The sequence below is a fragment of the Rhinolophus sinicus genome, linkage group LG06, assembly GCF_036562045.2.
Source record: "Rhinolophus sinicus isolate RSC01 linkage group LG06, ASM3656204v1, whole genome shotgun sequence".
Classification (NCBI taxonomy): domain Eukaryota; kingdom Metazoa; phylum Chordata; class Mammalia; order Chiroptera; family Rhinolophidae; genus Rhinolophus; species Rhinolophus sinicus.
Window position 1 is genome coordinate 2,317,723 of NC_133756.1, and position 25,398 is coordinate 2,343,120.

At 59.1% G+C, this 25,398-nt stretch overlaps 1 protein-coding gene across 2 annotated transcripts; it reads right to left on the reverse strand.

The window, feature by feature from the left end:
- Positions 1–468: 468 nt before the first annotated feature.
- Positions 469–25,035, reverse strand: TMEM201 (transmembrane protein 201). 2 transcript variants are annotated; one of them, XM_074334090.1, is made up of 11 exons: positions 24,825–25,035; positions 17,917–18,037; positions 17,116–17,310; positions 15,680–15,856; positions 14,067–14,419; positions 13,205–13,408; positions 7,536–7,768; positions 5,447–5,518; positions 4,539–4,835; positions 3,674–3,811; positions 469–2,543 (listed from the first exon to the last, which is right to left on the reverse strand). In XM_074334090.1, exons 1-11 carry the CDS (start codon positions 24,935–24,937, stop codon positions 2,446–2,448), a joined length of 2,001 nt encoding a protein of 666 aa, XP_074190191.1. In that variant the 5' UTR covers positions 24,938–25,035; the 3' UTR covers positions 469–2,445. The 2 variants fall into 2 exon arrangements, with proteins under 2 accessions (XP_074190191.1, XP_074190192.1); XM_074334091.1 differs by lacking the exon at positions 469–2,543 and having other exon boundaries at positions 3,677–3,811; positions 4,543–4,835.
- Between the last annotated feature and the right edge of the window lie 363 nt (positions 25,036–25,398).

The window sequence follows — 25,398 nt, forward strand, 5'->3', positions numbered from 1 at the left end:
GGACTAAGAACAGCTTTTCCCACTTCCACCCCTGGCAGCAAATGTCCTCAGAGTTGCTATCACAGAAAAGCATTTTGCAACGGTGCAGCCACTCCGGACCCCACAGACGTCCCCTAAAGGGAGGCTTCTGCCTCTGATCACCCCTCAGAAGGCAGGGAGATCTGGGTCCTTCCTCCCTTGTTGCGGGGAGGGGCCAGGAGTCACCTGGCTAGTTGGTGACGTGGGTGGTCTCCTTACAGTGGTCTTCAAACCCTTCTCTTTTTAAATCAGTAGACCTCTTTCTGACATAAAACTTACACGGAGACCAGCGTATGAAAATCAAGACTGTCTGCTAGAAGTGGGGTGGTGCCAGGCACCCCACCACCTCTTCACCCTCCCTCAAACTCCTCCCTGGAGCCCAGGAGAGAACCATCCCTCCCAGCGGCCTAAGCTGCCAAGCAGACAGAATGAAGACACGACAGACTGAGGTATAGTTAAAAGGTTGGTATCTTTTTTGGTTTCCTTTTTTTTTTTTGCTTTTGTAAAGAAAAATAAGGTTGTGTTTTTTGTTTGAAAGAAAACATAGGCAAATCCCTCCCCGCCCGGCCTCTCCCGCTGGTCCCGGGCAAGAGGGGCCAGGCTGGCCCAAGCCTTGAGAGGGGGGAGAGGAGTGGGCTGTGTCGGGGCTTCCTCAGAGAGAACTGTATTTGGGAATGCAGTTTGGCTTTGTTAGGCAAAAACTAAAATTAAAAATCGACAGACATGCCCACTATACAAATGGGGGCCAAGAGACACCGCCTCCGAGTTGGAACCACGTCTGGCAGTTGGCCTCAGGGCCCTGGTGCAGTCCCTGGCCCCTAACTCCCCATGTTCTAGGGGGGAGGGCGCGACAGGATAGGAAACAGTAGCTCTCAGGACAGGAGTGGGGGGAAAGGAGAGAGGGGAAGTCAGAGCAATCTCCTTCCCCACATGGTAAAAAAAATTACTAAAAAAGCACCCAAAGCTTAAAAAAACTAAACCTCCCTGGCAGGGAGAACTGCGGGCATCCTGCTTATCAGCAAAATGCCTTACCTGGCGAAAATGTGTAGAAAAATAAAATTAAACTTTATCCCTGAATGATAGTGAAGACCCGTCCTCCTGCCCTCATGACCTTCCCTCCCCCCAGCATGTCTCAGAATTCACCGAGGCAGCCAATTCCTCCCCAAGTGGCACAGACACGTGCACTGACACACTGAAACACACACACTTGTATACACACTGCCCCGTACCTGTGTCCAAGGCCCAGGGCAGTGGGGGCTGGGGGGTTCTGACATCTACAGGCACACGCAGTCTCTCATTCCTCACGGCACTGTGGGGAACCCTGTGCCAGACTGAGGCTCCCCCTTCCTCCTCTCGGGGCAGCACCAGGGCAGGGGTGTGGAGGGCAAACCTGCAGTAGCGGTTGGATAGCGGTCAGAAGGGCAGTGGCACAGGAAAGAAAGCCAGTCAAGGTGACCCGAACACAAGAGGTCACACTCAGCCCACGGCGACAGCAGAATGAAAGGGAGGTGAGTGGGGTCTCAGTGCTGAGAGGAGCGGGGGGTCCAGTCTCATGTGACTTGCGGGCTGAGGGGCCAGCAAGGTCTTGGGGGCAGCATGGGGCCCAGACAAGCAGGCCCAGAAACCCTGGGTCGTGTTTGCAGGGTTAACGAGGTTGCTGCCTAAAAAGGTCACCAGAGGTAATAAAAGAGGGGTGCACTTGGGCAGAGGGGAGCATGGGCGGGAGGAGGCGCTTATGCTAGTCCTGAAGGCTCAGCTGGGCCCGAGACTCAGGAATTCTGAGGTCTGGGCTGAGAACTCCGGGCACCCACCTGTCCACCTGAAGAGCCACAGGGCAGGCCTAGCCTGGAGCCAACAGGAAGGGGTAAGACGGGGCAGAGGATGCCCATTCTCAAGGTGGTGTGCCCAAGGGAGGATTCCTTTCCCTGGTGGGGTCGAGAACGGGTGACACAGGGACCATCCCTCCTGCCTCCCCCGGGGACCCCGAGGCAGCCCGGTGGGACAGGGGAGTACAGTACGAAGATGTGATCACAGCCCCCGGCTCGGGGTCAGGAGGCAGGCGGCTCCTGCTGCAGTTACAGTAGTAGGGGTTTCCTGCCAGGCAGAGCTGGACCGTGGGGAGGGGGCCCCAGGGCTGTGCAGCCCCTTGGAGATCCCGGGCTTCGGGACAGCACCAAACACAAGTGATGTCAGCCGAGGAGAAGGGCGGAGAGGAGTGCGGTCTGAGACCACGCTCGGCCCTGCAGTCCGCTGGGTGAGGAGGAGGTGTCCTGGCGACAGGACTTGACCTGGTGGGTCACGGACCCTGGAGAAGAGGGTGGAGGCGGCAGCCCCTCGGCAAGGGCTCTGAGGCCGGCAGTGGTGGCAGAAGCATGCACCTGGGTGCACCCTATGGGACTCTGGGCGCAGGAGGCTGAGGACCGCTGGTCAGCGCAGATTCTGGTACAGGTAGGCCGACGTGAAGAGGGCGTTGGCAGTCAAGCTCACAGCCAGGAGGCCCCGGACCAGGGAGGGGCCAAAACGACCTTCAAGAGAGAGCAAGAGACCCAGTCAAAGGCGCAAAGGTCTGAAGATGAACCTGTGGGTGGGGTTTCTGCAGCTGAACGCCCCCTGGCCCAGCAGACACAGCTATGGGACCCCAGGGGGCTTTCTGGGCTCAGGACCTGGCCCTAAGGTCTTTCCTGGCCTCTCCCCCTAAAAAGACCCTCCAACCTTGGGTCGCCTGATTAGGTCCTGCCTTCCTGAAGGAGCCTTTCTCAAGCCCATGCCACCAGGCAGGCACTGCGCTAAAGTGTCATGGGCTTGTACCTTGATGATGGGGTTGGGGGTGTGACATGGCTTTAGACAGGAAATGGGGCTTTAAAGGGATAAGAAACCTGCCCAGGTATCAGAGGTAAGTGGCCGACTGAGGTCCCCACCCCAAGTCTGTACTCTGGCCATGGCCTTAACACTGCTGGGTCACACCCCCAGACCCCATCTGATTTGGGGGCAGTCAGCTCAAAACGATCTTTCCAGGAAAACTCCCTGTGTGCCATTCATGTGCCCACGCTCCACCCTGGACAACAAACCCTCTCCCAGGGGAGAGCCACCTGCTGACAGCTGAGAGCTCACTAGGTGCCCGGTGCTTTACACATACCAGGATTTGATCTCACCCCTCGCCCTGCGGCCCCCAAGTGGAGCCAGGATTGAACCCAGGCAATTCAGCGCCGTGTGCAGGCCGGCAGCCCCTGCCCTGGCCGCACAGCACCCTTCTGGGGAACTTTCTGCAAAGGTGGAAGTGTCCTGTATCTGTGATGTCTAACAAAGCAGCCACAGGCCACAGGTGACAACAGATCACCTGAAACGTGGCTGGCGCAGCTGAGGAACTGAATTTTTATTGGTAGTAAATTTTAATTCTGTTAAAATGCAGATGGCCGCCTGTGACCAGAGGGTACTGTGACAGCGCAGCTCTGGGCCCCAGTTAGAGACGGGGAATGCTGGCTGCGAGTCACAGGCTGGAGCCAGAAGGCACTGGCTGGGCTGTGTAACCACCCTCCCTCACTTGAGGGCCCCCGGAGGGGTCTTTCTCTGTCAGGGGCCCAGACAGACCAGGTGATGGGGGCTGCACACCCGAGGCCCCACGCTGCCCTGCCCCCCTGCACGTCAGCCTGCAGACCTCTCCAGGCGGCGGGCTCATCTGAACACCCTTTGGTCGTGGTGTCCACCCCACAGGTGGATGACTGGGACGAGTCGTCCTCTTTCTTGATGGAGCGGCGGCTGCAGGCGCTGCCTCGTTCCGGCATTGACCTCATGTCTGCAGAGAGAAGGGGTGTCTGAGTGGGTGCTCACAGTTCACCCCGAGGGACAGACGTGGGGTGGCTCCAGCTCCAATCCCAGGACGGTCCGTGGACATGGCCAGCCATCCCTGCCTGTCCCAACCTGCTTGCCCCACCCTGGACAACAAACGCAAAAGCCAAAGGTGCTGGCAGATGATAGTCACAGCAAAAGTTCTAGAAGGGGCAGGTACCTGGGGCGGGGTCATAGGACCTCAACCTGCCCTTCTACCTGTCTGGCTAGTATTTAGGCCCAGTGTGGCCAGATCGTCTGACAGAGTTAAGAGACACAGGAAACCCACACATTCATGTGAATGTTCTAGATTTCAAAAGCTGAGGCCAAATTTAAAAAATGGGAAAATGCGTTGCAGAGCAACATTATTTGAACAGAACAAACATGTCTGTTACCAGACAAGCCTGGCAGGGCATGATGTGTTTTTGATCCATCCCAAGGAAGAGAGGCTCCTCCAGGTCAATTGCAAAACAGGAAAGTAAAATCAGCTGACCAAGAATGTCCTGGAGGGTTCAAGGTCACCAGAAGCCAGGCCAGGGGCGACTGGCGCTCGGGAGAGTGGCCGCACACACTAGGGGAGACCCAGGGCAGCCCGGTGTAGCCTCTTGACTGTCCCCACCATTGCACACTGATCAGAGGCGCTCCCACCCCGCTGGGCTCTCCTGCCCCCAAAGAGGGGGGTCAGAGGGGCGTACCCACAGTGTGCTTCGCGTCCTGCGCCGGCTGCCTCTGCGGGACCTGGGGGGACTCAATGGTGAAGAGGCTGCTGTTGTGGGGCAAGTGCTCGTCTGAGCTGCTGGGGGTGCTGGACGCCTCCCTGGGGGGCGACGGGAACAGCAGCAGCTTCCGCCCCTTTAGGTTGAGCCGGGCAGGGCTGATGAGGGGCCTGCGGTGGTGCAGAGAGCCCGAGCTGGAGGCCACGGAGCCAGCCACGGAGGGTGCTGGGGAAGGGAGTGGGGAGGGGCAGCTTCTCGACAGCAGAGAGAAGTAATCTGGAGGGAAGGATGACAAAAGCGATGCTGGTAATAATGCACGAACATTCGTTATTGTTACAGTAAGGCTGCCAGGCCTATTTTGTTCCTCTATTAGCCCAGGAAGAAAGGCAGGGCTGTGCAGAGACTGGGGGGACAGAGCGAGGAGGGGCCAGCACCCTACCAGGCACCTGAGGGAGTGGAGAGGACCACGGAGCCTCAGCCACCTGCCCTCCGCCTCCTGATTTTCCTTTTTCTTTTTTCTGTCTCCTGATTTCTATCCAAAGCTCCAGGTACCTCCCTCAGCTGAGAGCAAGGCCTGGATAAAAATCAACTCTTGAGACTTAAGGTCAGCTTATCCAAGCCCTCTGCTGATGGTGGGATCCCGAGTGTGCCATTTCCACCAGTGGTCACTGGTAAGGAGGACAGCATTATATCATACCCATTTCACAGAAAAGGAAACTGAGGCACAAGGGTGTTAGTTACTTGCCGAGGGCTGCACAGCTGGGAGGCACAGGGCTGTGATTTGAACACAGGTCCCTGTCTCTCCCATTCTACCCTGCTCAGCGCTTTGGGAACCCCAGCCCACACGCTGCCGCCCGTCACTCCTCTTGCCTCTCCAGTCTCCTTACCTGAAACAGGAACCTCCCTAGATCGAGACACCTGAGATGGTGGGCGGCTCCCACTGAACAGATAGCCTGAGTCTGGAGAGGAAAGAAAGGTGACATAGGTCAGGCCCGTGGAGATGACAGCCGCACAGGATATCCTCTCAATTCCCAATGGCCTCCTCTGCTGAAATCCAACCTTTGTCATTTGCATCCCTGCCTTTCACCCTGAGGGACGATTAACCTGAGTCATCTCATTCTGTACAGAACCAAGAAGCAGAGTGCCCACCCCCTGGCAGTCTGCAACCCTCTTTCCCCACAAGGTGGTCATCAAAAGGCTCCAGCGGGGTCCACCCCACCTTGGGCCCAAATCCTCACCCTGAAGGCCTGGAGCCCTGGGTTCTGGTGGGCAGCTCCAGAGAACAGGCTTTTGGGGACGAGCCCAGCGGCTGGGCCTCCCAGGTTCCTGTGTCCAGGGCATTTCGTGGGCCCTGGCCTTCAGCTGCGGCCAGAGGTCTGTCACACCAGGGCCTGAACTGGGCCAGGTCTCAGCTGTGACTCAGCTGCCACAGGCTCCGATAATTAACAGTTTCCTGGCAGGAGGGCTGGCAGCAGCCGCTCCTCTCTCTTAGCAGCTCGGCCACATTTGACTACACAGAAAATATCCAGCCTTGGTCCCTATGCTTGGGGCAATCACACCTTCAATGCCCCCGAAGGTCTTGAACCTTACCCACCGCTCAGCTCGAAGCTGGGTCCTCTCGTGAGCTGTCCCTCCTGCAGTGGGACCTACCCAATATCTAGGACACCCAGCTGCACACAACAGGGCTAGGAAAAGCTGAACTGGGCTCACACAGCACCTCCTAGCAGTGGGACCCCGGGCAAGTCACAGAAGGAAACAGGCTCAGAAGGTGTCTGACTGAGCTGGAGCCCCCACCTGGCAGAGCTGTCGAGAGGCTTAAAGGAGACAGTGACTACATTAGCAAGCCCGGTGTAACCAAGTTGCACCCACATGCTCAGAGGACCAGATCCCGTGGTATAGCCCCAGGCCACCCCCGAGGGGGAGGCAAACCCAGCCCAGGCAGCAGCTCTCCCAGTGATGAGTAGGGAAAACGGGGTGGACTTTACAGTGGACTTTCCAGGGAGATCCTGCAAAAAAAGGTGAGGGATGAGACAAAGTCTTGTGACTGACAAGGGGCTGGTCATTCCAGGGTCACGAGCAGCAAGTGCTCAGTAGATGTGACTGAATGAATCCTTGCCCTCTGGACCACACAGAAAGGCCGGCGGTCTAAGAACAGTGGCAGCAATACTGAGGGCAAGAACGGTGGAAAAAGAAAACCTAGAGCGCGCGGACATTTACTGAGCACCCCACGGATGCCGCTGCCTGTCTGAGCACTTTTTTTTTTAAGAATTCTTTTTTTTTTTTTTTTAATTGGGGAAGGGGAACAGGACTTTATTGGGGAACAGTGTGTACTTCCAGGATTTTTTCCAAGTCAAGTTGTTGTCCTTTCAGTCTTAGTTGTGGAGGGCTCCAGGAGGGTTTAGTTGAGCTCAGCTCCAGGTCCAGTTGCCGTTACTAGTTGCAGGGGGCACAGCCCACCATCCCTTGCGGGAGTCGAACTGGCAACCTCGTGGTTGAGGGAACGCGCTGCAACCAACTGAGCCACCCGGGTGCTCAGCAGCAGCTCAGCTCAAGGTGCCCAGTTCAATCTTAGTTTCAGGGGGCGCTGCCCACCATCCCTCGCGGGAGTCGAGGAGTTGAACGGGCAACCTTGTGGTTGAGAGGATGCGCTCCAACCAACCGAGCCACCCGGGAGCTCAGCGGCAGTGTCTGAACACTCTCACTACATCATCTCATTTAACCCTCACAATCGCCTACAAGGCGGGTTCTATGACCGGCCTCACTGGTTTTGAGGGAAACTGAGGTTCAGAGTGGTCAGGTCCCTTGGCTAAGGGCAGCTATTGAGTGGACACTACAGGATTTGAACTCAGTCCTGCCTGTTTCTACAGCGGGAGTTCCAACCACCCTCCTGCATCGCCTCCCACGCTGCACTAAGATGCAGTCCCTGTGACCAGCTGCCCTGGCCCCACAGCCTGCTGACGCCCGAGCGCCTCTTACCTGCTCGGGTCAGAGACGGTATGGTTCCCAGCGAGAGGGCTCGGTTGAGGCGGCCTGGCAGCGAGGAGGGCGAGGCCCGTCGGGAAGAGCGGAACAGCTGCTGGTTGGCGAGTGGCAGGAAGCCAGGCGGGGTGGGGATGAACAGAGATGGTGAAGAGCCTGTGACACTCGGGCAGGACATGGCCAGGCTGGGGCAAGTGGGAAAAAGGCCAGCAGAGTCTCCTGGGAAGTACCTGCAAGAGCCCACCGGGCAGGGGAGAAGGAGGAGGGTCAGCCCAAAGGGCTCTGGACACGGCCTTCGCCCAGCTGTCCGTCCCCTCTCCCCCAGTGCAAGGTGGGGCCTGAGTTGGGGTCCCAGAGGAGGCGTGCGTTAGTTGAAGCAGAAAAGCAGTCCAACCACATTCACACCGTTAGGATCGGGTGGCTGGGAGGTGCCAGCGTGACCCTCCCCCACATGCCCCTTCCGACCGCCCTCAGCCTCACAGCAAACTAGTTCCACTACGGCTCTCGGTATTAAAGTGACACTGTCGCCCTTGCTAACCTCACACCAACCCTTCGCCTTGAAGTAAAAACGCCCAGTCCCATGCCAGGCTCTCAGTAAAGGCCGGTGGCCTTGGGCTTCTCCTTACCCTTCCTGCTCGTGCCCAGAGCCTCCTGATAGCGGCCAAGCTCAGGGAGCCCCCTGCTCCCCAGAGCCCGATTCCAAGGTGCTGCTCTCTGGCCTCAGACACTGGACATTAACCTAAAGACACTTGTGGAGCAGCGGCGGAGGTGGCCAGGCGTGGGACTCCCAGGAAGGGCAAGCGGGACACAAGCCAAACGTGAACTTAGAAAAGACCCAGAAGCGACTGCGAGGCTGCTCGAAAGACGGAAGGTGACAGTGTCTCTTTAACTCGAGAATGGTACAAATCACACAACAGGACCTTGTGGCCCCAAGCCAGAATGTCAACCATGCTTCTGATTAAGGCAACTGATTACAGAAAGGGAGGGACAGAGACAGTTAATACATTAGTCCGCCCACTGTTTGGACGGAGCTGCGGGAGGTCCAGCCTTACCTCGGTCCCAAGGGACAAAAGAGCCTATGGACAGTGTGCCGACGGGCGGGCAGGCTGGCTCAGGCCCTGCAGCAGAGGCCAGCTAAGGGACGCGCCCTGTACCCATCACAACCCAACGCTCGGGCGTCACTAGCTGAGTTCCTTGCTATTTTTCACCCCTGTCCCTCCCTTTAAACAAGCTTAATGAGGAAAGTGTGGGGTCACTTTTGCCTTCCTGGAGATCATGAGACGATCATGAGACCTTTTTAATGCCTTCCGAAGGGCCAGGAGGCCACCTGGATTTCAGAACCAAAAGGCAGGCCCAGTGTTTAGAGAACATGGGGAAATCGAGACAGGAGCACATCAAACCAATCTGCAGGAGGCTCTGGCCAACTCAGCTGGCCCCAGGCTGGACACGCCTGTTCTCCAGCTGCTGGCCCGTCCTGAAGCCCATTTGACACCCACCTCCTTGCCCCCAAGACAATCGGGGAAGGCTCCACCTCTAAACAGAAGCTATTACTTTGCGTTGTCATTCTAGTTATACCATTCGGCAGGATGGCACGGGGGAAACTAGGCAGGGGCAAAGGCACACGGGGACCTTCTGCCAGCTCGCTCCAATCGCGCACGGGACGGCCCCTGCTGGGGTCCGCACCTCCCAGAGGACCCAGGTCTGTCCTGTGGAGGAGCGGCCTGACAAAAGCAGGACACCAGGCCCTTCCAGCAGATGGCAGCAGGACTCTGCAGGGCTTCCTGTGCCCACCCCCACCGGGCAGCCCTCCCGAGGGCCACCCTTGATAAGCAGCAAGAGAGGAGAGGGTGTGAGCTGGGCTGCGGGTTTTCAGAAGTGGTCAGTGGCCCAGGCAAGCTGGGTCTCGCCAGCTCTTCCCCACTTTCCCCAGGTCCTACTCACACCCGCAGCCGCCCCAGTGCTGAAAACCCGAGTCTCCCATCCACCTGTCACAGCGTGCTTCCCAATCAGATGGATGCCACTAAAAATGTTGGCACTGAGGGCGAGACCATTCTTCAGTCTGATCCCTCTTGCTGTGACACCCAGTGACATCACTCAACTAGACGATCCTTGTAAAACGCCAAGTGTGCACTCTCGTCATGAATCTGCAGAAGACGGTCCCCCAGGAGCCTCCTGTTAAGGGGACCCAATCTCCGCTGGCTCTGGAGAGCTTCAAATGTACCGACGCTTCCTTTGGAGAGGCCCCCAGACTGCCTTGCACCCTCAAACCCCATCTTGAATAGGCCCTCAGCCTAGAGTTCAAGTCCACCGGATAAAGGGGTCGGAGGTGGAGTCGGGTAGTTGCACAACGTCCCATCTGACACACTGAGAGGGACAGTCAGTCTTTTTCAACCCAATCCCAATCCAGGCTGGGAGCGGAAGGAGCAAGGACGTTTTAAGCAGCAGTTTATTGGGAGGGGGAAAAATACCACCAACAGGGCGTGCGAGGACAGCTGGGCCCTGAGCTGTTCAATGCCCATGTCGCCAGCTCCCAAACCCGACTCCTGGGGGCACGCCTGTACCCCAGAGTCCCCGCCCCTGGCACAGAAGCCTCTGAAGGAACGTGAAAGAAAAAACAAAAAAGACGTGGTACCTGACGCCCACCGGTAAAAGTAGGGCCCCGGAGGCATTTATTTAAAATACAGCATCAAACACACAAAGTCTATGGCCAGGAGTTGCGGTTACAGTGAATACAGGGTCACTAGACAGTCATCCACAGTTCTACTACACGACCAGAGAGATGGCGCGAGACTCGGCAACAGTCACAGACAGAAGGGACACATGCTCCTCCCGGGGCGGGCGCGTCGAGGTGGTTTGCTCCTGGGCAAGTGTTACTGGAGGAGCCAGCTCGGCACGGGGTGGGGACCCCAGCCCGGAGGGAGAAGACAGCCACGTGACCTCCCTCACATCTCAGGGACAGTCACCCTGACCCTGGATGGTCTGCGGGGTCGTCCCTGGTGGAGGGGAGAGAGGTACTTGGCGGGGTGACACATTTCCAGTTAATAAGCCACGATCCCAGTGGCACCTACACTTCCTTGGCTATTGCCAATAACATCAGAAGGTGCTGGAATATGCCTGAAGCAACGGAACTTTAAGGGACAAATGGGTAGTTTTAAAAAGCTGCACAAAACTCGCAAAAGGCTAGGAAGCCTTCCTCTGAGGTTCATCTCATGAGGGTGTCTTCCCATCCCCACTAGAGGGCAGGCAAGACGTCTGCTCAGCAGGGGCGCCTGGCCAGCAAGACAGCTGCTTCTGGTTATTATAAATAATTTAACTTAAAACACACACATACACACAGACGTCCTGCTTCTACTCAACGCCAAGAAAAGCAGTAATTAGCATCACGCCCTCAGTCTCCTTGAGAACAGGAGACTCCAGATAAAGGGGCACGCAGAGCGAAACATCAACAGCTCCCCACCTGTGAGTGCCGCCTCCTCCCCCCTCGGGCAGGCTGACTAGGGTGAAGGGCTGGACAGATAGGCCAGCAGGACTAGGTCCTGGCTGCCATCCCCACTCCGCCCACCTTGTCAGTGGGTTTCCACCTCACCCTCACATAGAACAAGCTGAGTCCCGCCAGGCAGGGCCCTGTCTGAGGCCATGCAGCTCATCAGGGCAGCTCCTGACCCACCTGGGCTCACTCAGGCAATGGGGACCCCGTGAACACAAGGATTAGTGATGGTGGGACTCGGGCGCTATTCTCCTGCTCTCCGGGGGCTTCCTTGGGGCCTGGCCAGTGCACTCTCCCACCCGCCTCTCAGGCCCAGTTAGTCAGTGGCCCCTGCTGAGTGTGGCCCTCAGGCATGTGTCATGTTTTTGCCTTCCCTGGGCGCCAATGTACAGCATGGAGAACTAGCGCTCTGGGCCACACCTGAGGGACGCTTATTCTCAGTGATGAGAGCAGGACACGGACGCTGGGGGGAGTGCATAGCCGGCTCTGGGGTCATCAGAATGCAAAACGCCAGGTAGGGGACAACACTGGTCCTCCCTCCTGCCGGAACCCTTGGAGGGAGCCCCGAGGCCAAGTTCCTCTGTATGTGGATGCCACCTCAGTTCCTAGAGCATGTCCACACTGAGGTCAGTACTTAAAGGTCCTGGAAAGGGCTTTCTCTCTCACTTCATGGATGGTAAACTGAGGTTGGGAATAGCGGAGACCTGCAGGACCACACAGTTCGTACCAGGTCCATGCCACACACCCGCCCCTTCCCCTGGAGCAGTGACTCTGGGAGGAGGCAGCCCCTCGCGGGGCACTGGCCCTCCCCAGAGAAGAGTGGAAAGCAGGAATCTCAGCACCATCCGTGAAGGGCTTTAGGGGCAAGAAGAGGAGTGACACTGACAGGCCAGAGAGTGACAAGGTGAAAGTGACCTGGTATCATCATGGCCTACATGTCCCTTCGGCCACTTACTGCGTGCCAATCAGATCTTTTCTTAGGCATCATGGGGGGTCGGGAGGAGTGGAGGAAGATTGGGGCCATCCCAGGCATTGGGGGGTTGCGGGGCCAATGAAAGCCATTTAGGCCCTACACTGCTAGCCAGTTAGGGCAGTTATGGCCCAGGAAGCCTGAACCCCAGTCCCTAGAGGGGCAAGTGGAGGGCCCAGCTGTGAGGGTGGGGTCCTGTCTTTCTAGGGCAGAGCCAGGGGCTTCCAGGAGAGTGGGCACGGTGTGCGTGCCCTAGTTCTGTCTGACCCACAGTAGTACCAAAAAATTAGATGAATAAAGGAAAGACTTCCACCACCAGAGCCTGGCTGTTGAGGAGAAACATACTGACCACAGGAGAAGCAGGATTTTCTACTGTCCACCCTGAGAAGGGCCTCGCCCCACGAACTCATAGTCAAGGCCAGTCGGGGCCCCAGAATTGCACCCTCCATTCTCAGGGAAGGAGGCTGAGGGATAATGCAGTCTCAGGAAGGTCTCGGAGTGGGAATTGAGCAGTGGCCCCAGAAGGGCAGCCCCACCTCCTTCTGGTTCCACTGGCTTCCAGCAGAGCCGGCCAGGCCATGGGCAGGACCAAAGGGACAGACCAGAGAAGTGATGTGGGGAAGGGGGGGGGGGCTCTCCTCTGGCCTCCGCTCAGCAGCACCCACCCATATCAAGCTAGCTGAGTGGTCAGGCCATGCAACAAGGGCCCAGCCTGCAGCCACTGTCACCAGCTCCTGTGTCAGGGGCTCAGAGATGGCACAAGGTGAAAGAAGCAGACAGCAGGCCCACAACCCTCATCCCATGGTGTCAGACAGGAAAGGGCCACGGCCAGGATGGGGATGCTTGGAGCTACCAGCAGAAAAACACAGGTCACAGGCAGGTGCGTGTGTATCACCTGTGCTGTGGCCTTGGGGCAGTGAGGGAGTCTTTGGCCAGAGAGGTGGTGGCAGTGGTGAGCAGCTAGAGGGCACTCAGGCAGTGCCTCAGGTTAGAGGTTGGCTTATTGGTGCTGGAAAGGAAAAGAGAGGGCGGGCCCGACTTCCCAGGGAAGTGGAGGGGCTGGGCCAGGACGGGGGCTGGGTAGGGGCGAGAGAGTAAGGCAGGTTAAGAAAGACGCGAGACAGAGGTGCCCTGCTCCAGGCTGGGGGCAAAGCTCTGGGTTTGTCCGTCCATCTGTCCTCCCCCCGCAATCACTGCTGCTTCTCTGACCTTCGGGGCCGGAACCTCCGTGGGCCCGTCGTCTTCTTCGTGGCCACGGCTGCCGTGAAGCCCACCAGGCAGCACAGGGACATGGTGCTGAATTTGAGTGTGTCCAGCCAGCTGGGCGAGGCAGCCTGCAGGTACTGCTCAGCCAGGTGCAGCCCCAGCAGCAGGGCCCACAGGCAGGTGGAGAAGGCGTCAATCCTCCGCAGCCTACGGGAAAATTGGGGGTGGAGTGAGGGCCCGTCTCAGCAGGACAAGGCCCCTCAGGTCCTGCCACTTCCTGCCTCCTTCATCCACCCAGGCTCTGCTCAGAGAACAGAACCCAGGGCCAAGAGGAGCGTGCGGGCCTCTCAATCCCGCCTCCAACACTGAATATGCTGTATGACTGCGCCTCAGTGTTCTAGCCTGTAAAATGGGACTAAAGAACCTTCCCCAGTCACTGAGATGAGGTGGATAGTATTTGGTACAGGTAGGGTCTACAGCTGCACCAGGAGGAAAAGCAAGGGCCCAAGGGCACCCCGTTTGACTCTCCCACAGCCCGCGACATGGGAGATTATCACCCCAACTTTGCAGACAGAGTCGGAGGTGAAGAAGCGAGGAGATTCGGCCCTGGTGGCCCCAGCACATAGCAGTAAGTGGTGGGCCTGCCCCCTCTAAGGCAAGTCATTTGCTTCGTCTCGCCCACTGGACTCCCAGCTGCTGAGGAAGAGGACGCATCTTGTGCCCACAGTGGGGCTCGGCCCAGGGCTGCATGCCCAGCAGGCCCTCTTGGCTCCAGCCCCAGCACTTTCTTCCACTGAGCCCTGCCCCAAGGCAGGAGTCACAGCAATCTGGGGCAGACCCCCGCCCCACCTGGCCCCACACGCACCTGATGCGGCCAGCCAGCAGCATGGCCAGCAGGCAGGTGAGCAGGCCCAGAGCGACGACGCCCGTCTGGTGGCTCTGCCCGAAGGCCCAGGCCGCGCGCAGCTTCTCTGTCATGTGCTCTGGCAGCAGGCCCAGCAGCTGCCGCCAGCCCTCAGCCCCAGGGGCAGTGCCGTTGTCAGGGGTGGTGGAGCCATTGCCACCAGGTGGCAAAGCTGGGGGCAGGGTGACCCCCGGGGCGAAGGGGTCACTTGTGCCATACAGCGCGGTGGCCAGCAGGAAGGCACACAGCAGGAAGGTGAGGGCGCGAAGCACGATGACCTGGACCGGGGCCTTCGCCGCGGACGAGCAGATGCTCTGAGGGAGGGAGAGACTGGTCAGTGACACGGCCAGAGCCACCGACAGCCATTCCCGACGCCCACCCTGCGTGTGGGGGTCTGGCCAGGGCCCACAGCACTCGCTGAAGAACCCAGCCGGCTCTTGATGGTCAGAGATGCCATCTTTCCTGTGCCCTAAAGTCTCAGCTGTTCTCGGCTGTCCCCAGCTTACTGGGGAGTTCCATCGACCCATCCACTTCTGGGCCTTCCTTCACCCCAATGTAAAAGACATTGTGTGGCGAGGCGTCTACCGTATTCTTTAAAGAAATCTTTTTGATACTATGGTGACCTTATTCTTTCAAATAACTTTTGCAATCCTTTTGTCAAATTCACACCAAAAATTCCTCCTGTGTTTTTAACTGGAATTATAATAAATATATACAGATGGTGCCAAAAAATGTATATACATTTTAAGAAAGGAAACAACTGTATTAAAACACACCGATAACGAAAGATGGCTACAAGTGAAACATACACGTTTTCTTGGCACCCTCTGTAGGTAACTGTGGCCCAAGTTAAATAAATACAGCAGTAAGTGGTTCAGTCTAGGAACACAACCGTGAGGAGGAAAACCAAAGGCCCGAGCGTCCTGCTGTGCAAACAGGAGTGTGGTCAGATGCCTGGCCATACCTCACGCCACTGGACATGGCACATCTGGTGACCTGAGGGGGTGGGAGAAGGAATTTCTTTGGGGGGCATTTTTTTTTTTTTTACTTTTAAATCCATTTGTACTACATCAGATTTTTAAAATCAGAACATTCCATTAACTGAATACTGTGATAAAAATGAATGAGTTTTAGCCAGATGGTCCTGGGTTCAAATCCTGTGGCCTCCGCACACCAGGCGACTGGCCCTCTGTGAGTTACTTAACCTCCCTGTTTGGTTCCCACCGCTGTAAATGGGCGTCACAGAGCCCACGAGTGTGCCCACCACAAAGGGTGCTGTGAGGAACGAATGTCACGTGTCGGCAACTCAAAACCCCCGTCAAGGATGCAAATACAAGTGCGTCCTGACACTGAGCCACTTTTCTCAGGACACCAGCTCTGGCTGGTGACACAAAGGGGCCTGGGGACGGGCGGGGGGGAACGTGGCCCCACGGGAAAGTTGTTTCCCTGGTAGAAGGGTCTCAGCTCTGGAGAGCTGCCCTCCATTCCCTGGGGCCCAGCCTCTGTGAAGGGGCTTCCCGCACAAGCTGGAGGGCTGCGATGCCCCCTGTGCCCTGTGGGCACCCAGTTCAGACCTGTGTGTGGCTCTGCTCCGCCTCCCGGCGCTTGAACTGGTGGCTGAGCAGCAGGGCGCGCAGCTGGCGGTTCTGGTGCTTGATATAGTGCTCGACGGCCGCCTGGCACGGCCGGCACAGCTTGTACATCTGCTCCAGGTGGTGCCGGTACACCTCGATCTCCTCGTCGTACCTGGCCTGTGCGGGAGGGGCAGGCGCTCAGCTCCTTGGGACGACCGAGGCGGCCCGTCTAGTGGGTGGAACCTGGTATCACCGACATGTGGGGTGACCACAGCAAGTTGTCCCCACTCTGGTCCTGCTTCCTCTGCTGCTCAACAGGACAACTGAGGACAGTGACGTGAGCTACCGGGAGGAAGGGTTGGCCCTGAGCCTGGGACACACCAAGGGCCCACAGATGATGGGAGACACTCTAGCCAAGTTCTGTTGCTTCAGGGGATGCCCTTAGGGGTTAGGAGCTCCAAATGCAGTCCCCACTTCAGGCCCTGCTCGTGGCCTCGAGCTCTAGGAAGGTGGTGAGCCAATGGAGGGGGCTCTGGGCTGCCACCACCTGGACTTGGGTAGATGGACAACCCAGAGGCAGGGCCACCCCTCCCTTAAACCCAAGGGTCTAGAAAGTACTAGAGAGCCACTGGCTAAGCCAGGGCCTTAGTGGGAGCTGCAGGGTCATCGGGGCTTCGAAAATAGCCTGGAAGTTGTGAGTCCCACCCATCCTCTCCTCCCAAGGAAGCCGGAATGCTTCCCTGCCTGTTTCCGGGGCAGCCAAACATCTTAGTCTGCAGTGGCTGGGAGGGCTATCAGTCTGATCTCCTGCTGGGACCAAAGGTGCCAGAAAAGCCCCCTGGTTGCCAAGTCATACCTGCCTTCCTTTCTTTCTGCAGCTTCCCACCTCTTCCTGCCTAGCCCTCGGTCCCGTCCCCATCCCTCTCAGGCGGGGCCTTGGGAAAGCCAATGTCTCTGGGCCTCAGCTCCTGAGGTCAGGATGAGCGAGACCACACGGCTGCTGCTGGGCTCCAAGGCGGGCCCAGGGGCGGTGAACTCCTAACACCCAGCCTCTCAGCAGCCTCCACCTTCCCTCCTCTCCCAGAAGCTAGGAGCTTCCTCTACCAACTCCAGAGCAAACTGCCCAGCCAGCCTGACTCAGAGGGACACAGACAGCATGAGTCCGTGCCCCAGCTGGAACTACTTTCCCTATCCAGGGACAAACCCCTCTGGACATCGGGCACTGGCATTTCCCCGATGCTCCCAGGGACCATGCGACGGAGGGAGAACGAGCAGTGTGCTCCAATGGAGACAGAAGGTTAACACCGGAACGTGGAGCCAGCTCGGGGGCAGGCTGAGGAGGGGGCCCTGCGGGCCCTCAGGACAGAAAAGCCACGTGCCTCCCCCAGGCTGCTCTCGAGCACCCCCCTCCTCGTCCCCTACCGTCCCGGCCTCACCTCGTCACGCGGCGCAAAGGCGGCCAGCTGCCTGATCTTGGTGGTCTGGTGGTGGCTGCACCTGCGACACAGCAGTACCTGGCTGCTCACCCACTGCTGGGGCTGTGCGGGGGCGCAGGGGCTGGGCGCGCTGCTCACCACGTGGTTCAGGTGCTCCAGGTACTGGGCGGGGATCGGCTTGTTGTAGTCGCCATTCTGGGGGAGGAGGGGGCACAAGTCAACGGGGGAGCCCCGGCCCAACGGGCACGAGCTTCCCCAAGGCTGAGGCTTGGTGTCAGGACGGCAGCCCCGAAGAGTGACGTTCCGGGAAGTGGTGGCAGAGCTCAAGCATCCCCTTTCTTTCTTCCTTTACATGCAACAAACAGCAGAAGTTTTTCTTCCAAAGAAACTTCACAAGGAACCCCGACAGGCAAGACGCTGAGCCAGGCCCCAGCCAGGAGCTCAGGCTGGAACCACGGTCTGGTGCAGGGGACTGCAAACCCGGCCCTGTGGGCTGGCCCACTGTGTTTGTGAATAAAGTTCTCTGGACCACAGCCACGCACACTACTTTATACACTGTATGCGGCTCCACAGAGATGGCCTAAAACACTCCCGGGCCCTGTGCAGAAAGCCTGCCGACCCCGGTCTAGTATAAAGCAGAAAGCGGGTGTGAGCCAGAGAGATCAGGGTTTGAACCCCAATTCGCCAATTTTAGCGGTGTGACTCTGCACAAGTCACCTTGGCTCCCTGAACCTGTTTCCTCGTCCTCAGAGGAGGGACGCAGGGCTGTGGTGAGGGACGGGGCCCTGGGCCCGGCCGCACCTCCTGGAAGCCGTTGTACTGCTCGCAGTGGGGACAGTCCCAGCAGTTGCGGTTCCCGTACGGCACCACTGTGTCCTGGTTGCAGAACCAGCAGTTGACCATGGTGTGCGTCGGCTTCGTCCTGTGGACAAGGAGAGGAGAGTCAGCCTGAAGACTGTCGCCTGCTCAATGGGAGACCAAGCAGGCCGGTGGGGCCTCGACCGGACGTTTAGCATCCACCAGGAGGACCAGCAGGAGGCCACACTGGCTCAGGCTTCCCAGCCCCCCAGGCAAAGCCTCCAAGCCCCAGCGTGGGGGGCAGCTCAGCTGGAGACTTGGCTCCAGCATGCCCATGAGGGGACCCAGGGCCACATGCCCCTGGTGTCCCGGGGCTCAGACATGGAGGCACCGGGGGCCCAGGCTGGTCAGGCCATAGGGCCAACGGTGACCAGGCTCCGGGACCACCCTCCCTCCCCACGAGGCTGCAGAAATGGTGCTCCCTGGAAGCTTCCAGATGGAAGGAGCCTTCTGTGCTTCACATAAGAAAAGTCCCCAGGAGTGAAGGCCCAGGCGGCAGAGGGGCAGGGACTAGTGACAGCTGCTTAGCCTGGGGCCAGCCCTCCCTGGTGGAGGGAACAGAGGGCCAGCCACTCATGTGGTGACAGGTGAGGGCTACAGGATAATCCCAGCCCAGACACTAGGGGATCTGCGCTCTGGGCCCGTGTCCCCCTCACTGACTACGGGGTGTGACAACTGCCCAGCAGCCCCCTCCAGTACAACGTGGGTGACAGGCAGCAGCTGCGTGAGCTCCGGGGGGCCTGGCATTGACGCTTCTGCCCCCTTGCCCTGCCTGAGGCCGCCCCCAGCTCCGGAGGTGTGCCTGGCTCCTGCTGCAGTGGGCAGCCACACCACACAGATGACCAGGGCGGTACAGCCCCCACCTTGCAGGACCCAGAGCCCCGGCTCTGCCAACTTCTAGATGTGAGCCCCAGGGCGCTCCTCCTCTCCCAGCCTCAGCCCGCGTGTGCACAGTGAGATCCCGGCAGCCATGGCGTCCACGCATTACAAGGATCCGACATAAGACACATACAGGTGCTCTGCAGTGTGAGGGGCCAGCTCTGGCACTATCCTGTCCCTTGAAAGAAGGGCTCCCACTCCAGACACTGCAGCTGCCTCCTGGCCTTGCCCTTCCACTGACCATAAGCAGAACTTACGAGAGTTCTCCAAGCCTCAGTCTTATCACCTGTCAACTGGGGACAAGAACATGTCCCTCCCAGGGGAGCGTATGGGAAGTGTTTAACAGTGCCTGGCCCTGGTAGTTACATGGGCAGGATGGGGGCGGCTGCTCAGGGAAATGCCCCCCCCCATAAGCCCTTCAACCCACTTTCCCCCAAGCCAGAGGAGACGGACAGAGGGGAGGGAAGCAGGCCGTGCAGGGACGGGGCCAGGGTGTGCAGAGGGCACCCTGGCTTGTCTCCCACAGCTGCGGCCCCACACTGCATGCCCTAGCTCAGGCCAAAGTCCTCACAATGGACAAGGGACCGTCATGTCGTGTCAACAGCACGGAGCCAGAAGGCAGGGCTGGGAAGAGCAGCACCAGGCAGTGTGGCACCTGGGTCACTCACGGGGTAGCCTTTGGAGAAAGTCATTCTGCCTCTCGGAACCTCCACTTCACTTGCTCATCTGGCCAGTGGGATAATGATAATCCCTGTCCCAAAGAGAGGCTGCTGGGAGGATCAATGGGAGAATCAGGAAAGCGCTGAGCCTGGCAGGTGGTCATCTCAGCAGCAACAGCTTCACTGGGCTTCATGCAAAGAGCTGGAAGGAGGCGGCACCGCCGCGGCTGGAGGTGTGGACACAGCTTGCTGAGATACCAGCACTGGGCATCCCCGGGCCACGAAGCACTGCACTGGGTTCTCTTTGTTAAGTTGTACCCGCTTTACAGGCTTCTTTGTAAACGTGCACGGGCGTGTCTCAGTGGGTGAGGATGCAGGCCGGTGACCTCTCTCCTCTGCCCCCCGGGGCCCCTCAGCCCTTTCACCCCAGGACCCCACCACGCCACACCCAGCCCCTGGACAGAAGCCAAGCAGAAGAGCTGGCAGCCCACGAATGAAGAGAGAGACAGGGAAGGGGACAAAGACACTGGCCCCAGGGACCAACAGCAGGCCTGCAGGAACCGCGGCTTCGTCCAGTCAGCCGCGCAGCCCCTCCCGCCCAGGAAGTCATCATTTCCACTCTGAAGCCCCAGCTCTGTTGCTAGGGAAATCAGTGTGGCCTGGAAGCCAGTGGCAGGAAGGGGGCGATTAGCCCTGGTCCCTGGGGCCTGTGGCTCCAGCTCCTGTCACTCTCAGCCCTTGGAAAGCCCTGCTCAGGGCTGGGGGTGGGGGCGTTCTCCTATGGCCAGAGCAGCTGGCGCCCACCTTGGCCAGATGGGGCCCACAGCTCAGGTGGTCATCTACCACGGCTCCCTTGGGGCAAGCCCTGCAAGGGTCCGCAGCCTGTGAGCCACGGACGGACTAGCGAAGTGATGGGAGCTGGGGATGAATCTCAGCCCCCACACACCAGCGTCGGCGGCTCATGCATTAGACACGTGGGTGAATGGAACGTGTCCGGGGGCTGCATTCAACAGCCGATTTCACAGCTTGTACAGTTTCCACGGCCTGGGCCTGCACCCACCTCCACCTGGCCTGACAGGAGCGTCTGGGTCAATCTATTCTGAGCCAGCTTAGCCAAGGCCCTGCTTTTGCTCAGGGAAATGCCCCCCTTCCCGGCTCCCCTCATAAGCCCCTCAAGCCACTTCTCCCCCAAGCCAAAACCTCTGCCCCAGCAAGGTTCTGACACAAACCCCTCTTAGTGATAGACAGGTCTGATGTGACAAGACAGCATGTCCCTGTAACACAGGCAATAGAGAGTTTGACGGGAGAGGGCGCCCCAGGAGGCAGCTCTGGCCCCAGTAGCTGCTCACCCAGCCCCCACGACCCTCACTGAGCTCGTGGGCTCTGCTGGGGCCAGAGGAGGCCCCTTGGGAGGAGCCACGGGCTCCGCATGCTCTGGCCCCAGCCCTGCACAAGCCCCAAACACACACTGAAGGGAAAGGATGAACACGTGCCCTTAATAACAGACCACCTCGTCAGCCCCGAACACGGGTGCTTAGTTACAACAAAGCTCGTGCCCTGACATCCCGCCATTCCCTACAGATGGGTATGGGTGTGTGTGTGTGTGTGTGTGTGTGTGTGTCTCTTCTAGGAGTGAGTCCACCGCTCTGAGGGCTGCACTCCAGGTCCTTGGCCCAGGACCCTGCCAGAGGTTGGGCACCTGCTGTAAGCCCAGTACTGTGCTACCGGGAGGGGCCACGGGATGGGGCTCAGTCCCTGTCTGGGGGGGCTGAGTGTCTGGGGGGGCTAAGAGTCTGGGGGAGGCTGGTGTGTCAACTAGTTTCCACCAGGCCCTGAGAAGTGCCGTCTCCTCCAAAAGGGGCCTAACACATAGCTTGTGACCCTGGGCAACGTGTCCTGGCCCGGTGGGCTCTGGAATACGGTCTCTGAGTCAGACATGGTTCCCTTAGGGGCAAAGGAGTCAGCGTCTGGCAGGGCCAGGAAGATACCCAGCCCAGCCTCATGTGAGGGGGTCCTTGCTGGATCCCTAGATGGCTCCTCACCGGTTCCTCTGTGCCTTTGGTGGGCAACACATGTCGTCCTACCCAACTGGGAGAATCCGAGAAGGTGCCTCCTGGGCTGCAGCCACAGCAACACCAAAATGCCAGCCAGGATCCACTGGGCCTCCAGGCAGAACACACTTGTCTGCAGCAGTCCTGCTACACCAAGAAGGCCCCCAAACCCAACTCTCCAGGGGAAGACCTGGCCTGAAGCAGGTAGACCACCCCGTTCACCTCAGTGCACCCCGTGTTTACTGAGGCAGGCTTGCAGAGGCAGAAATGAGCAAACTCTCCACTTCCGACCTGGACATAAGAACAAGAACGATGACCTCACAGGGCAGGTGGTGATAGATGCCAAAGGAGAGAGGCCAACAAGCAGAGCATTTGCTGTCACCCTAAAGAATGGGTGTGCTGGCCAGCAGGGCAAAAGAAGCAGACGGCAAACAGGCAGGGCTGCTGGGCAAAGGGAGGACCACCCAGCGTGCGTCCAGGGAGCGGCGTCCCTCAGCCAGAGGGCAGCACCAGGAGAATGTGGAAGGGGTAAGCAGGAAACAGGCACTCTGGGTGCCAGGACGAGGCCCTGCTACTTAACCTGGAGGCTGCATCCTCTCAATCTTCCAACATGACGAAGTAGACAATCCAATACACACCTATGGGTGCCTTGGGAGGTCCCTGAGGTCCTGAGCAGAGATGTGGAGGCAGAAGACGGATTCTGGACATAACGCAGAGCAGCAGAGTCCGGGGGTGGGACAGGCATAGGGGGCCACCATGAGCACCTGGATCCAGGGCGAGCAAGCCCAGGGAGGTGTAATCTGGGCTTCCATCCACCCTGTGACAGTGCTGACAGCGTGGGCTGCCATGCGAGTGGAGGGTAGCGAAGGCACTCCGGGAGGACCCAGAGCACCAGGCTTGCTTAGGGCAGGAAGCCCGACCTTCCGAGCCTTCGTTTCCTCAGCTGGAGCACGGGGAGAACAGTAGCACCTGCCCTCCAGGTTTTACCAGACGGCAGCACGCGGGCCCTTCCCCGTGTCATCAGCACTAAATCATCAACAACAATCTGGTCAGGAGAATCCTCCTGTGGGGAAGTCAGGTTGGCCCGGCCTGAGGCTCTGGGAACACTGCAGCCCTTCAGGGAGGGGACATCTTCCGGGGGCTCCTCGGCCACTCTTCCCTCCATCTCTGTGCTGAGCCCACGAACACCCACCAGGCCAAGTCGCTTTCCCTAAACAACTCTCCTCACATGCCCTCCCGAGGGTCACTCAAAACCTGTGTCGAGGCCAAAGGTACCAGTGCTCACTGGCACAGCGTTCCCCTCCTACAGGGAGAAGGGCTCAGTCTCTGCAGGGCTCGTCTTGCTTTCGAATCATGACACCGGCCAATTTATGACCCCCAGACAAACGCCAACGCTCTGTGAGTACCTCAGAGCATCCCGGGAAGGGCTGGTCCTTCTCAGCCCAACCAACACGTCCCAATGTCAGCCACACGACTCGGGTGTTGTGCCGCTGGAGTGAAAGCCTTGCAGGCACTCTCCTGGCTCCCCTTGTACCCGTTTGCCCGACTCTGCACCAAGACCCTAGATTTCTGTCTCCGGGAGAGGGAAAGCTGTGGCTGGCAGCCCAGGAGGGGAATCAGGACCCCTGAGAACAGCCACAGCACAACACAGGGGAGCAGGAGACCCAGTGAGCAAACCCAGTCTGACTCCAGCCACATTCCACACACGAGGTGTTGCAAAGTTGGGGAACAGCCCAGGCTCTGCTCCTTGGGGCACATTCCCTCATCGCGGGTTAACCTGGAGGCTGCAGCAGCATATCCACCTCTGCTGTCAACGTGCTCTGAGACTTGGAGCAAATCACCTGGCACCTCAGCACCTTAATCACCTCAGGTATAAAATGAATGGTTTGAACCAACGTGTCCTACAAGCCCCTCTGGCTTCCAGAAATTGGGCAGGAACTGGGACACGCAGACATGTGGGTTCTCAGGGACCCCTTAAGTTGGGGGATCCCTCAATCCCAGGCTGCCCTCCCCTGGAGGCCACCCCCTCATCAGCCTGCCAGTCTGGCTCATCCTGTAGACACAGCTGACGTCCCTCCTACCCCTTCCTCCTCCAGGAAGCCTGACTCAGTCACAGCCACTCCTTTCCCCCTTCAGTGAGAAGCGGTACATGGTAGTGATTAAGGAAGAACAGCGAGACTACCCAGGTTCAAATCCCAGCTCTGCCACTGGCTGCCAAGTGACTGTGGGCAAATGCCTTCGCCTCTCTGCCCCAAATCTGAGCTTCACATTCCTCGCTGAATAGCTACAATCCTACTCACTGTGTCCCCAAAATGTTTCCACAACCCCACCTTTTCTCCGTCCCCTGGGAAGGTGGTTCAGTTGGGGAAAAGGTTGGGCTGCCCGAGCGCCCGCTGAAGCAAGACAGCAGTAAGCTTTTCATCCCTGACCACGGAGGTCCATGAGACAGGCTAGCTCAGATTGGGCGTGGGCACGATGTCTAAGCCTGGGCCAGGGCCGGTGGTAGCCCTGAACCAGCTCAGCAGCAGCCCCAGCCCATTTTAAACATCTCTGAAGTACGTTTCTCACTCTTGGAGGCAATATAATAACCCAGGGGTTAGAAATGCAGGCTCGAAGGCCAGGCAGCTGCAGATCACAACCAGACTCTTATAATTCATACGTTTACTTAGCTCTTCTGTTCCTCAGCTTCTCTAGGGGGAGCAGGGGGTTGCGACTCTGAAATGGGCTAACGTGAGATTAGAACAACTCCTGAGACAGCGTATACAGATCAGAAGGTGCCACCTAATTTCATGCCACCCCAAAGTGCTCCAGGGAGAGGGGTTAAGGGCGGGAAGCAGTTCGAGCGCAGTGTGATCCCCGCTCGATGCTCACGCAGAGTTTGGTGGGCCCGGGCGGCGGTGAAGGGGCCCTGCAGACCCCGTGGCTCGGCCAGCACAGGTCTCCGTGGGGGAGGAAGTTTGTAACCCACGTGCGGGCCGCCCTCGCCCACCAGGCGTCCCTGGAGTCCTCAATCCACTCCTCGTCCTCTTCCCGGTAAGGATTCCAAACCCTATCTTCTTCTTTGGGGGACAGTGCACGCAGAGCGGGTCTTAGCACGTGGGTACACAGGCCTGGCCCCCACGCGACGCTGCGGCCTCGCCAGGCACGGGCGGGGGGGCGCCGTGCGGCTCCGGAGCCCGCCGAGGCGGGAGGGCCGCGGGCTGGCGGGCGGCCGGCAGGCAGCGGGCGAAGGGCCGAGGCCGCGTGGGCCGCGCGCACTCACCTCCGCGCGATCCGGTAGAGCAGCACGCCGGCCGCGGCGCAAGCGGTGACTCCCAGGCCGCCGGCCAGGCCCGCCGTGGGGCAGCGGGCCAGCAGCGCGCTCACTCCTTCCATGGCTCCACGCGCAGGCTACGGGCGGCGGCGGAACCGAACGCCGAATGCCGGACGCGGGGCGGCGGCGCGCGCCTGCTCGCGCCGTGACCTTCGTCGCTTTGTAGCCGGCGCGGGCCCGCCCCCTGACTCGGCGCGCTCCCGCCGCGCAGCCAATCGGGGAGCGGGGCGAGCCCGGTGGGCGGGGCGCCGGGGAAAGCCGCGGCAGCGGCCCGAGTGCGCCCTCTTAGGTCGGGAGGTGGAAGGTGGCGGGGAGCGGGGCCTCGCGCATTCCTCCGCTCCCGCCGCGCTCGCCAGGCCCCTCCCGCAAAGTCCGCCAACCTTAGCATCTCGGGCTGCTCGTAGGGCTGGTAACGAGTCTTTGCTCCTGCTGGTTCCATCTTCCCAAGGCCTAGCCAAACACGGCCTATGCGCGCAGGGCTGGTTTGCTGCAAGTTACAGCTTCCTTAAGCCACGTCCACTGA